The 12700-nt window shown below is 35.0% G+C and overlaps 1 protein-coding gene across 1 annotated transcript; it reads right to left on the bottom strand.

The window, feature by feature from the left end:
• Positions 1-8735: 8735 nt before the first annotated feature.
• Positions 8736-9689, bottom strand: LOC104855596 (olfactory receptor 6K3-like). Its single transcript, XM_010614491.1, has one exon. It carries the CDS (start codon positions 9687-9689, stop codon positions 8736-8738), a length of 954 nt encoding a protein of 317 aa, XP_010612793.1.
• Positions 9690-12700: the final 3011 nt, after the last annotated feature.

Raw genomic sequence — 12700 nt, 5'->3', positions numbered from 1 at the left:
ATATTATTTATATGCTACACAGGTCCTTCAATTCCCAAACTAAATTAATCAAGTTCTGTTTAATTTATTTTGCTTGTTATTTCAGTGACATGTTTATGTATTTACTGGGTGGGGGACTTAACTCAGTGGTCCCTCTGCTTGCCTCACAAGCACAAGGACCCAAGTTCAATCCCTGATACCAAAAAAAGAAAAAAATGAATATTTATGTATTTACTTATCAAATATATGATCTATCCCCATCACATTTCTATCTTCTATTTCCACAGACTTGGAAGATATCATTTTTCTTTTCATACTTTACTAAATATTTTGTTTCTGTAAAAAGAAAGCCAACTTATATTCTGTTGCCATGGCAACTTCCTACTTTAACAAAAGTATTACTCCACATGTACAAATAACATGTTCTAGTTTCTAAACCCCCTTAAGACTTCTCTTTCTCCTTCCTGAAATAGCCTCTTCTCATCTCCTTTGTAATTGTATTTTTGTTGTCTAATCAAATTCTACAGTAATATGTGTGTCCTGGGGGGTGGGAGTGTCTGTATCTACACCTATTTAAAAATATTCTTTTAAGCTTTCTTCAGTCTCCCCTCACATACCTGATCTCTTCCGTAGGTTTTTTGTTTTGTTTTGTTTTGTTTTGTTTTGTTTTGTTTTTCTTTTGGTACCTGGGATCAATGTCGGGACCTTGTGCTTGTGAGGCAGGTGGCAGAGCCTCTTCCACAGGTTTTGATGTCTCTAAAATCACCAGCATATCTACTACCTCTGACCCTTACAACAAGCTTCTAAAAACTAAACAAGGCACTGGTCAGAGAAATTGCCTTTTGAGAAGAGGCAGATCTAATTCTTTAATCTCCTAAAGAGATATCATTAAGCCAAAAAAAGGACATGAAAGAGCTGAACCAAAAAGGAAAAGTATTTGGCTTGTTCACTGGACCTTGTTTTATTCTTATACAAAATTCAGCGTAGTAATGTAGTGCACATACCAATGGCTTTAACTGCACAGTAGCCAAGTAGAGATTTCAGCTGATTCCTCAAACATTTCTTCCAAAAGTATCTCAAAAATTAATCACAACTCTCACTTGTAATTTTAAAGCAATTCTTTGATACTGGATGTATTTACTACATCTCACCCATATCTGGGGAAGTCTAGTTATCAAAATCTGCTCTGAGTTGGGGATGATAGCACAGGCTTATTATTCCAGCATTCTGGGTGCCTGGGGCAAGGGGATCACAAGTTTGACTCTAGCCTGAATAATTTAACAACTTAGTGAGACCTTGTCTCGAAATCAAAATAAAATAAAGACTGTGGATATCGTCCTAGGATGTGTCCTAATTTTATTTCCGGGAAGCAATAAACAGACAACCTTCCCCACCTCCTACTTAATGAGACCCTTTCCAGGGCTGGGGATTTAGCTCAGTGGTTGGTTCTACAGCCCGTCTTGCAAATGCAAGGATCCTAGTTCAATCCTTGGTATGAAAGAAAAAAAAATGAGAGAGAGAGAGAGAGAGAGAACCTTCCTAACAAGTACTCATCAGATGCAGGTGTGCTGTTCTTTCTCTGAGTACCTCCCATCTCCACACATCAGTCAACTCACAGATGTTGAGTTTCAGAGTTGGAATGAATACAGATGAAGACTTCCCCTGATGTATGCTGTTTAGAACTAGTACCATAGAGCAAACTTCCTCTGCTTTTTTGTTGTTTCAAGCCTGAGGTCTCTAGCTAAACTGAATTTCCTCATTGGTCAGTGATATATGGCTCTGACTCCCTGTATATCCCCCCTCTCTTCCTCTCTACTTCCTCATTTCCCTCTGTATATGTATCTTTTCCTGAACATAACCAGAATGCTAGAATTAGAAGATAGACTCTCTTGGGAATTTTAGACAAAGGTGGAGAAGAAAAACAACAAGCCTTATAATGGCTCCAATTAGAAAGAGCAACTATGGTTGTTAATTAGGAGATCTCCAGTCCCAAGCAACTCCAATCCAGCACAAATGAGACAACTTGGGACCTCTATGCATTAGAATAAAAGTACTGTTTTCTTTTATAAAAAGTGATTACACATATTTCAGTGGTATTTCTTGATGGATTGACTTACAGACTTTTAATGAATCAAAATGCTAAAAAGCAAGAGTCAGATTTGAGGAATGTTGATAAAATACAGGAGAAAAATGTGGGGGCCCAGTCATGGACAACTGGCATTTGACATTTGGAAAATTACTTCTTCCTCTACAGTTAAGGCATTGATACAATGTAACATTTGTTTCTTTTCAAGAACAGTGTTTGTTAAGCTTGTTTTGTTCTTTGACCCTGGGATAACAGGAACTCCTTAGCCAAAGATCTGATGTTATCTGTAAGAGTCAGGAAATCTGGTCTTTGCATAAAGATAAAAACAATTGCTTGGTGCTTCCTGTTGTTGTGTGCCCTTAAAAGCTTCCTGCTGATGTGAGTTTATAAAAGGAACTGTTTCTGTGAAATAAATCAGACTTCTCTTGGTCTTCACGCAGGGTTGAGTGTTCTTGCCTTTCTCAATCCTCACTCCCCAGCTCAGGCATGTTTGTGTTGTGACGGCTGGACAGCCACAGAAAAAAAATCAAAGGAACAATGAAAAGAGCAAGCTAGACATACATCCTCCTCTTTTCTAGGATATCCGGCTTAATTTAAATCTTTTAAGAGTTAAACATAAAGTGATATGTGCATACCCATGTTTCAGAAGCACAATTCAAAATAGTTAAATCTTAGAAGCACCCTATATGTCCATCAATAAAGGAATAAATAAATAAATTGTAGTATTCACAAATAATGGAGTATTATGGCTGCCATAAAGAAAGATAAATTTGAGTCATTTGTAGGAAAATGGATGCATTTTGATAGCATAATGTCAAATGAAATAAAGGAGATACACAAGCTTAATCACATGATTTCTTTTGTATTAGTAACAAAATATAAATAAAGGGCAAAGTAAAGGACACTAGGACATATGGAAATAGATCTTTCTCAGATGAGGAAAGGACCAAAAGATGGAGGAAGAGAAGAGGAGAAGGGGTTGAGAATTAAGAGTGCTGAAGAATTAAGATGAGTTATGTACATTTATCAATTCCCTACAAGGGATGCAATCATTATGTACTGAAAATATATACTAATAAAAATAAAGCAGCAGTAATGAAAGAAAAAGAAAAACAATGAACTTTCTGTAGGTTTTGCCTACTAATTTTCTATGAAGTTTGGGCCTGATAGTTCAGCTGATAACATTGTTTTTTTCCCCTCTGTCTGTGAATAGAGGTTAGACTTCTTCAGAAAGCGGAAAGGACAGAGAACTCTTCCCAAACTAAAGCAAATTAACAGTGCTGTCCACCACTTATTATGATTGTTTTAATTCTACTCTCAACTTTCACACAATTGATTCATAAGAATTTTATTTTTCTATATAAAGTTAAATTGTATAATTACTTGAAGAGAAAAACATTTAGATAAAATTGCTTACTTTTGATCTCCTTATCACCATTCAAGTTTTAAAAATTAATTTTACTGGTACATTTAAGGTATACAATATAATGACATTCGTTGTTGGAAATTTGTACCTTTACATAATCAATCTTGTTTCTTATTTTTCCTCATCCCCTACCCTCCATTCAACCCCTCCCACCCTCCCAATCTACAAAGACTTTGTTTCCACTTTTCTTATTTTCTCATATTAATTCCATTCCCTTCTATCTTTCCCCCTACCACTCCCATCTCTCCTTCCCCCTAGTCCCTTTCCTTCCTATTTCACTTTATGTATTATACCTTTTAGTCCTTAATTACACTTTTAGTTTCTGTAGAGAAACTATTTGGTATTTACATATGTGTGTCCTATTTATTTCACTTAAGATTATTGCCTCAATGTGCATCCATTTAATTATAATTGTCTCAAATTTCTCATTTTTTATGGCTGAGTACTACTCCATCTTATACAAAAAAAACTTCTTTATTCATTCTCCAGTTGGGCTCCTATTGGGCTGTTTTAGCTATTACAAAATGTGCTGCTATGAACATGGGTGCACATATATCACTCTGGTATGATTCTTTTGATTCTTTGGGGAAGATATCCAGAAGAGTAATAGCTGGGTGAAATGGGACTTCCAATCCTATGCAATCCCAACTGAAATCCCAGAAACATACTTCACAGACTTTGAGAAAACAATCCAAAAATTCATTTGGAACAGGAAGAGAGCAAGAATAGCAAAAGAAATTGTAGGCAATAAAAACAAGGCAAACAACTTGAAACTATATTACAAAGCTACTGTGATAAAAACAGCATGGTACTGGCAAAGAAACAGACCTGAGGACCAGTGGAACAGATAAGAAGATGCATAAACAAGCCCAGACACACTCAGTCACCTCATCTTCAACAAAGGAGCCAAATACCCTCACTGGAGGAAAAATAGCCTCTTCAATAAATGGTGCTGGGAAAACTGGATTTCAACTCACCAAAGATGAAAACTAAACCTATATCTCTCACCATGCATTAAGCTAAAATAAAAATGGATTAAAGATGTAAATATTAAAACAGAAACACTAAACCAGCTGGAAGAGAGGTTAGGTAGAACTCTTGAAGATATTACAATAGGAAAAGATTTTATGAACAGAACCTCAGTTGCATGTGAACTAGCACAATCGACAAGTGAGATATGTCTTATCAAAATCTTCTGCACAGCAAGAGAAACCACTAGCAGTGTGAAGTAACAATGCACAATATGGGAAAAACTTTTCACCATTCATATTTTATGTTTATTTTTTAGGTAATGTTTTAAATTTTTCCATGTATTGTTTTATATTTTACTCTAGAACTTTTGGAAATAACATTGATTCTCGGGCCAAAAGATATTTCATTCTTCTCTTAAATTTATTTGACTTTACAATATAGAATATGATTTTTCTTCAAACAGTTCTAGTTCTTTGGTGGAATTAACAAATTAAATATTCTTGTCCATATCTCAGTGATAATAACCCATCCACAGAGATTGGCAAAGAACAATGGGTTGGCATATGGGTTTTGGAACATACAGGTGAGCCAAGAATATCTGCTTACCTTCTTAGCTTAAAATATTACTCTGAAAATTAATTTGAATTTAAAAGATTATTCTGAAAATTACATTTGATTTTGTGTTACATTTCCTTTATGAGACTCCACAAAAAACCTTATCTTCATAAAATAGTTAAAAATCCATGGTTACATTTAACTCTATTATAATAAATTATAAACATGGATAATAGTAAGCTTTATGTAGTATATAAATGCATGTTTAGGAAATTTATTACAGTCATTATAGATTTATTTTAAAAGTATAATATTTTCATAAATTATAATATGCAATGTGTATTTTAATGGTTTTACACTTTCAAACATTATATCACGAATAAAATATGGAGTTACTTTTAATAAATTGATTTTTATGCTCAATAGAAAAATTGGCAACAAATATCCAAGCAGTTAACAACCACAATAAAAAGCACAACTGGCTAAAATATAAGGAGTGATATAAAGTATGTGAGATGAGGTGCTGAAGTAGGAGCATTCAGTGTTGCTGAGTGTTTAAGTTTTAACTATATTTAAAAAGGGATTTGGTAGTATCAACTCAATTTTTAAATCTTGGAAATTATTGTATACTTCAGTTATATTTCTTAGAATTAATCTCACAACAAAACTGCATTTTTCAATTTTATCCACAGAATTTCACTGTGAACTTGTTTATGATTAGAAGTAATTTTTAAAAATCTAAATTTCCACCAATATAAAATTTAAAAATCACATAATGTACAATGATAACTGAATATTACATCATACTTCTTTTATTTGAAGATAATAAATCTCTAATGCAATCATTAGAAGTATAAAGAAACATCATAAATAAATATTGAAAAGACATAACAAAGTGTACTAGCAACTCAGACAACTTTCAGAATGCCCATTTCAGGTAATCCTTTTTTGGAAAAAATTCATATCTGCATATCTACATAATTCATTTCCTCTTTATCTTTTGTCAAATTGTTCATATTATTTGAAAAAATTTTCAAAATTTCCCTATTTCTTTTCTTCTTTAAACAAGTATTATTGGGCACAAGAGGATGGACAGCCGAAGCACTGACCCCAAGTCCCAGAATGCTGGTTCTCACTGGGACACAGGTATCCTGAAGGCGATGTGCTGGAGCCAAGTCACTTGATCACAGAACCACTCCCTAATTCCTTCTTTGTTCTTCTTCCTGGTTTACATTTCTTTTTACCGGTTTACACTCCCTTTTATTTATAAACAGATGTTTTATCGAGATGTTCTGTCTTTAGTTTGAACAGGGTGTATCTGTTCATAGCTTCTTGTGATTGCTCTTTATCTTACTTATGCCTCCTTGTGACTGTTGTTAGTCATCAAACCACTGTGATCAAGCTTTTGTGTGTGGTCTTGAAACTGCTATAAAGACCCTGGGTAGGAAATAAACTTTGCCATTAGCCATCAGCTTTTGGTCATTCATTGTGTCTGCAGTTGTCTTCCCAAGCCCCCTCCTCTAGAAGGAGACCCCCAAAAAAGTATCACCTTTTTAAGTCTTATTTTTTCACCACTGCCCTTTTCCCTCACCCTAAATACTAAATAAATACAAAACAAAGGATGGTATTATTATTTTAGACAAAGAAAAACTCATAAATTTACCTAACACTGCAGTTTTCAGGTAGAAAACATCGAGCAACATTTCTAGATAACTGGACATTTAATGGGGGTAATCTTTCTGGTACAGATAGAATTTTTAAAAATAACAATTAACAATTTAATTAAAAATGCAACCCAATAACACACCTTAAAAATCAAGTGATACATAAACATTTGCTCTAAAATTTATGCAGTCTCAGGATGGCAAGATACAAGTTGAAATCTTCATGTAACACAGTGAGATAATTTATTAAATGTTTCACACACCAGTACTAAGCAACAGTCATTCAGCTTTGTGCTCTAAAGTCCGTAAGCCCACTGCACAAGGACAAAGTAGGCTCAGGTCTCAAAGTAGACCTCTAAGCACTTGGTTCTGGAGGCCAAGCACCAGGATTCAGGTAGGCTGAGTAGGGTTAGCTCTATGTGTCTCTCCTCTGAACCAGAGTAGATTCCAGGCTAAAAGACAAGTAGCTATCCAGGATAAACCCAACTGCAAAGGAACATACTTAAATATCACAGATGCCTATTAGCAGCCCAGTAGCCAAATAGGAATTAAAGGCCAATCCAAAATTTTGAGGCAAAATAGTATATTCTACCCACCATGAGTTCATTTATTGCGAAGATGTGGATTTATAATTCTGTCAGAGGGATGTGAAGAACTGAGACAATTACTCAGTTTATTCCACTTCTTTACCATAATAAAGATGCAATTTCAACTTGCCAATGGTAGACTTTATATGCTCCACAGCTCTTTATTTAATGAGTATATCAGTTGTTATACAATTGAAATTGTACAGAAAGTATTACATGAATGCATTATTTGTGCAACTATTTACAAAAGTTGCATTTTTATTAAGAACTATTAACATACTTGCACATTTTTCTCCAATAAATTAACTTCTTGAAATTTATCTTGAAATATTAAAAGAAAGAACTTTATGCAAGAACACGATTATTGCCATATATATAAGAATGGTGAGACTTGCCCACACCTGTAATCCCAGCACTGGGAAGGTTGAGGCAGGAGAATCGCCAGGAGTTCAAGGCCAGCCTGAACAACACAGTGAAACTCTGTCTCAAACAAACAAACAAAACAAAACAAAAATGAAAAAAGAATGGTGATAGGCATAAAACAATATAAAGTCTCAAAAAAGAGAACTGTATATCTGATAATTATGCCAGTGCCTATAAATGCTGTGTGAATGTACAAATAAATCTCAGTATGTAATTTTGAATCTGCAGAAATATAGATTATAAATTTATATATATATCATGTAACAAGTATTGTAAAATTATGTGTTTTAGCTCTGCTACAGAAGGGGCAAAAAATACAAAATACTTTTACAATGATGGATTTAATAGTTGATAATTTAATTGACTAATAGATGTAAACATATGTATTTATGTCTTAACTGTCTCCTTCACTGAAGTTCTGGGAGGTAAAAATATGACCTACTCATTTACTTTTTTACAGTAATTAGCACAATGCCAAATAGAGTCCATAATGTCTTGTTGATAAAGCATTACACTTAGATCACACCAGGACATATGTATGTCTTAAATAAAATCAGGAAAGAAAACAAAGACAGGATGATAAAGACTACCAGGAGTCTTGGCATCTTCTTAATATCAGGTAACTTATTAAAAGGGCTTAGATAAATCATCTTAGTATATTTGAGTTAGAATGTACACAATCTTCAGCACATGAATAATTTGAAAGAACACTAAGAATATATTAGGGTAATTTAGATATCAAAGGTGGGAAGGAGGCTAGTAAATGCAATACCTATGAGTGTCACCAATGTTTTCACAATTAATCATTTTGAAATTAAATAATAAATTAAAAACAAACAAAATTAGAGATAAGAAAATATTTCATTGGTCCTAAAATTAAGGCACACATAAAATTGTTAGTTTGTAATCTCTAGAAATCCTCAGAGGACTTTCTTTGCCAGTCTGTTTATCAGCTCATCAGTAAAGTTGGACTAATTGCACAATCCTTTAAATTTCTCTTTTGTGGAATAAATATTTCAGGTGGTTCTATAAAATAGAGGCATTTAACCTAAATTATCACAGACATTAAATACCTTTTGAGAGCAAAAGAGTTTGTTAATTGCATCTTTCATATCCTTATTTCTCAGGCTATAAATAATAGGATTGAAAAATGGGGCAAACACAGAGAATGTCAGAGCAATGGTGGTGTCCCAGAATGGTGGATAAGTAATGGAGAATCGAAGATACATGAGGGCCACACTACCAAAAAACAACAGAAAGACGGCAATGTGAGCGGCACAAGTGGAGAAAGCCTTTCTACGGCCCTCCACTGAAGAGATGCCCAGAATCACAATGATAATTCTAATGTAAGAAACAGAAATGATTAGACTTGTTATTAGAATGGCAAGCGCATGAATTACGTCCTGCACCAGGATCACAGAAGCGTCTGTACAGGCTAAATTCAGTAGAGGGATAAAATCACAGAAGATCTGATGGATTTGGTTGGAACCACAGAAAGGTAGTGTAGAAATCCAAACAATCTCAGGTAGAAGGATGAGGAAGCCAAAGATACAGGAGCCTACACAGAGCTGGGCACACAGTCGGGGGGTCATTATGGTTGGGTAACGGAGTGGGTTGCAGATGGCAACATATCTATCAATAGCCATGACAGTCAGTAAGGTCCCTTCAGTGTTCCCAAGGGAATGGAAGAAATACATCTGCAAGAGGCAGCCAATGAAAGAAATGGCCTTTCGTTCACTGACCAGATTGGAGAGCATCTTAGGAATGGTGGCTGTGGTATACCACATCTCAAGAAATGAGAAGACACTGATTAAATGATACATGGGTGTGTGAAGATGGGTGTTCAGCCTTACAGCAAAGACAATCATCAGGTTTCCAATCACTATGAAGATGTAGATGAAAAGTAAAGGGAAAAAGTAGAAGAGGCCACCGTCTCGGAGCTGAGGGAACCCAGTGAAGATAAATTCAGTCACTGCCGATATGTTTCTATTTTCCATATCTCCAGCAGAGTACCTGTGAATGAGTAAGAGGGAGTGTGCATCTCACAGAGAAAGAAATCCAAGCAGTGTACATGTAAATATCATTTTAGTTAGAGGATATTTTTGTGCTTTGGCATTTCCAAGATTCAAAATAGGCCATAACTGGCCTATATTGCTAATCTTGCTTTTATTTAGGAGACAGAATAGCATGTAGGGTGCTGGTATGGCTTCATATCAAATATACTGAGGCTGAATTCTCACTCTGTCCATTGTTAATTAGGTGACACACGTTACATAATCTCACCGGGCTTCAACCTCACAAAATATATTAGTACTGAGTTGTGATAATTAAACAAATTACTATGTACAATGACCTATTATTAATGCCTAGTAGCTTAGCTATTTTCTTCAGAGTCCAGCCTCCTGGAAGAATATTAGCTTTATCTTTAAATTTTGTATGGTCCACTACCATTTGCTGTATATAGCTTCTCTTATAGAAAGCTTTCTGTCTTTTATATCAATGACATGATAATTTTAAAACAACAAAAGTGCTAGTCTCTTGCTATGATGGCACTTCACTATAAAAAATTCCGATTAATAACCCTTGAAGGATTTTTTTCCTTGACATGAAACTACTGTTTCTGAATTTTTTCTCTTCCTACAAGGAATCTTCCTCTCATACGTTTCATTATTTTATATCTTTGTATCATGGTGTAATCTGTTAGGACTTGTCTCCTTTGCCCTTTATGCAGATGGGTCTGTATTCCAAGCTCTCACGTCCTTTAAAACTGTTTCCTTCCACACTCTCTGCCATGAACATATACTCTCCCATAGTTTTCTAGTTTTTTTTTTTCAAATCTCTAGCTCCAGCATAGGTAGTTTAGATCCACATATATACCCACTATCCACACATATACCTGTTCTGCCACTCTTTCAAGCTATACTTGTGAAAGTTTTCAGAGATCACCATAGTGCATTCTACATCACTGCCTTTGTGACTCTTGGCCCTCTTCCTGGAACGCCTGCTAACTCCCTCTTCTTTATCTGAATATCTCCCTGACTTTCTGCAAGTCTCAGCTCAGCCACTGTTTCCCTCCAAACACCTATGCCTGATGCTTCTGCTCTGTGTCCTTACCCACATTCACATACACATGCACACATTTGGTCCATCCTTATCTATGTGTTCTCCAGAGGGCCTCTCCCATAACCCTTACTATATTTCACTGTAACTCATTATTTGTTTAACTTCACTAGATTGTGAGGTTACATTGCCACAGGATTAGTCTTAATCTTTCACAAACCTTGATAAGTTTTAGGGATTTCAAACTAGCTTATTTTAAATGAATGGATTTGAATCAACAGAAACCAAGTCATTGTAAATAGGGAGAGGTGGAGGGGTTGAAGGGAGGTCAGGAGAATGGGGAAAAAGTAAGAACCAAGATATATCATGTAAAAGTACAAATTCCCAATGATGAATGTCATCATATTGTAGATCTAAAATACACCAATAAACATAATGAATTTAAAAAAACCCTAATACAAGAAAGACATAGGAAAGAAAATTACAAACATTCACATCTGCTGAGTTTGGTAAAACATGAATAACTGGTTATTATTTACAATGAAATTTTATGCAGTCAAGAGCTCCAAAGGTGGAACTTTCTCCTAAACCCTAGTCCAATATCAAAATTTAAAGTTCCCCAAGTCTTCACTAATTGAATCTTTAGCATTCATTAATGAGTGTAGAAAATAAACACTTTCTCACCAAAACCTCAAAGACCCTAAATAACCTCTGCCAAACACAATAAGGGTTTCCTGTTCCCCGAGTAGCTATATTTTGTTTTCTCAACATCTCAGAAGGAGTTTTTATAGCCATAGTAGGGAGAATTCTGAAAGGAAAGGGAGCTCCAGTGAGGTTCATCCCCTGAAAACAGATAGAAAGCAGTGTCTTCCCTCTTGGGGACAACTCAAAGAACATTGTGTTCTACATTTCTCTTCAGTAAATCCTCAGGTCGGAGAATATTATAATTGCTCCAAGGAGTATTTAGAGTTTCTGTGCAACATTGTTACTCTGTGTCTTATCACTACTTTTATTGAACCAGTCTCTCTCCGTCTGCATATAGAGTAGAGAGAGAGCTATGCAAAAAAAACACAAACACAAACACAAACAAAACAAAACACTTCGAAGTGTTTATGAAGCTTATGAAAAAGAAGCGGGAAATTATGGAAGGTTTTTCTGACAATATGAATGTAGTGAATAAATTAATAAATGCAACATAAGGGATTTCCATTAAAATTTTGCCAGATGAAAAATCATGCCAATTTTTTAAAATGGAAAATATCAAATTTTGTTTCCCAACAATATCCACAGGGCTCTGTCCAAATTTTTCTACTGATCCTGCTGAACTCTTGGTATTTTCCACTCCTCATCACAAACGATAGCAACAATTGATCCTTGTTTTATTTCTTGTTTATGAGTCCTTTTTGAAATATCTATAATTTTCTTCTCACTTCTCTGCCATGAGGAAATAGCCCCAGCAGCTTTATGAACACATTTATTTGCCCTCACAGTTTAATTATTTTCTTTGTGTGAAGATCAATAGTCATTAAACATGGCTTTTCTAATGTAGTAAACATTTTGCCCTTCAGAAGTAAACTCAGTGAGGTTTTTATATGTAGGGTAGGATGAGTAATTATGAAAGACAATTTAGAAGTCGGGTAACAAAGTAACAGGGTGTGTCCTTGAAAATGTGTTTTTTTAAAAGTATTGAGTGAAATCTAGATGTTCAAATTTATCACACAGCTACAATTACCCTGTTTAATATAAGAATGCAAATGGATTAACAAGCAAGAAGATCAGATAAAAAAGTTCTGAGAGGGCCTGGGATTTAGCTCAGTGGTGCTGCAGCCTGCCTCACAAGTGCAATGTCCTGAGTTCAATCCCTGGTACCCAAAAAAGAAAACAAATGTCCTGAGAGAAGAAGGGGGAAAAATAGAAGACATACAAGAAAGCTGAAGTATGTATACAT

The sequence above is a fragment of the Fukomys damarensis genome, unplaced genomic scaffold (genome assembly GCF_012274545.1).
Source record: "Fukomys damarensis isolate Sample0158 unplaced genomic scaffold, DMR_v1.0_HiC HiC_scaffold_19, whole genome shotgun sequence".
Classification (NCBI taxonomy): Eukaryota; Metazoa; Chordata; class Mammalia; order Rodentia; family Bathyergidae; genus Fukomys; species Fukomys damarensis.
This window is presented reverse-complemented; position numbering and strand designations above follow the sequence as displayed.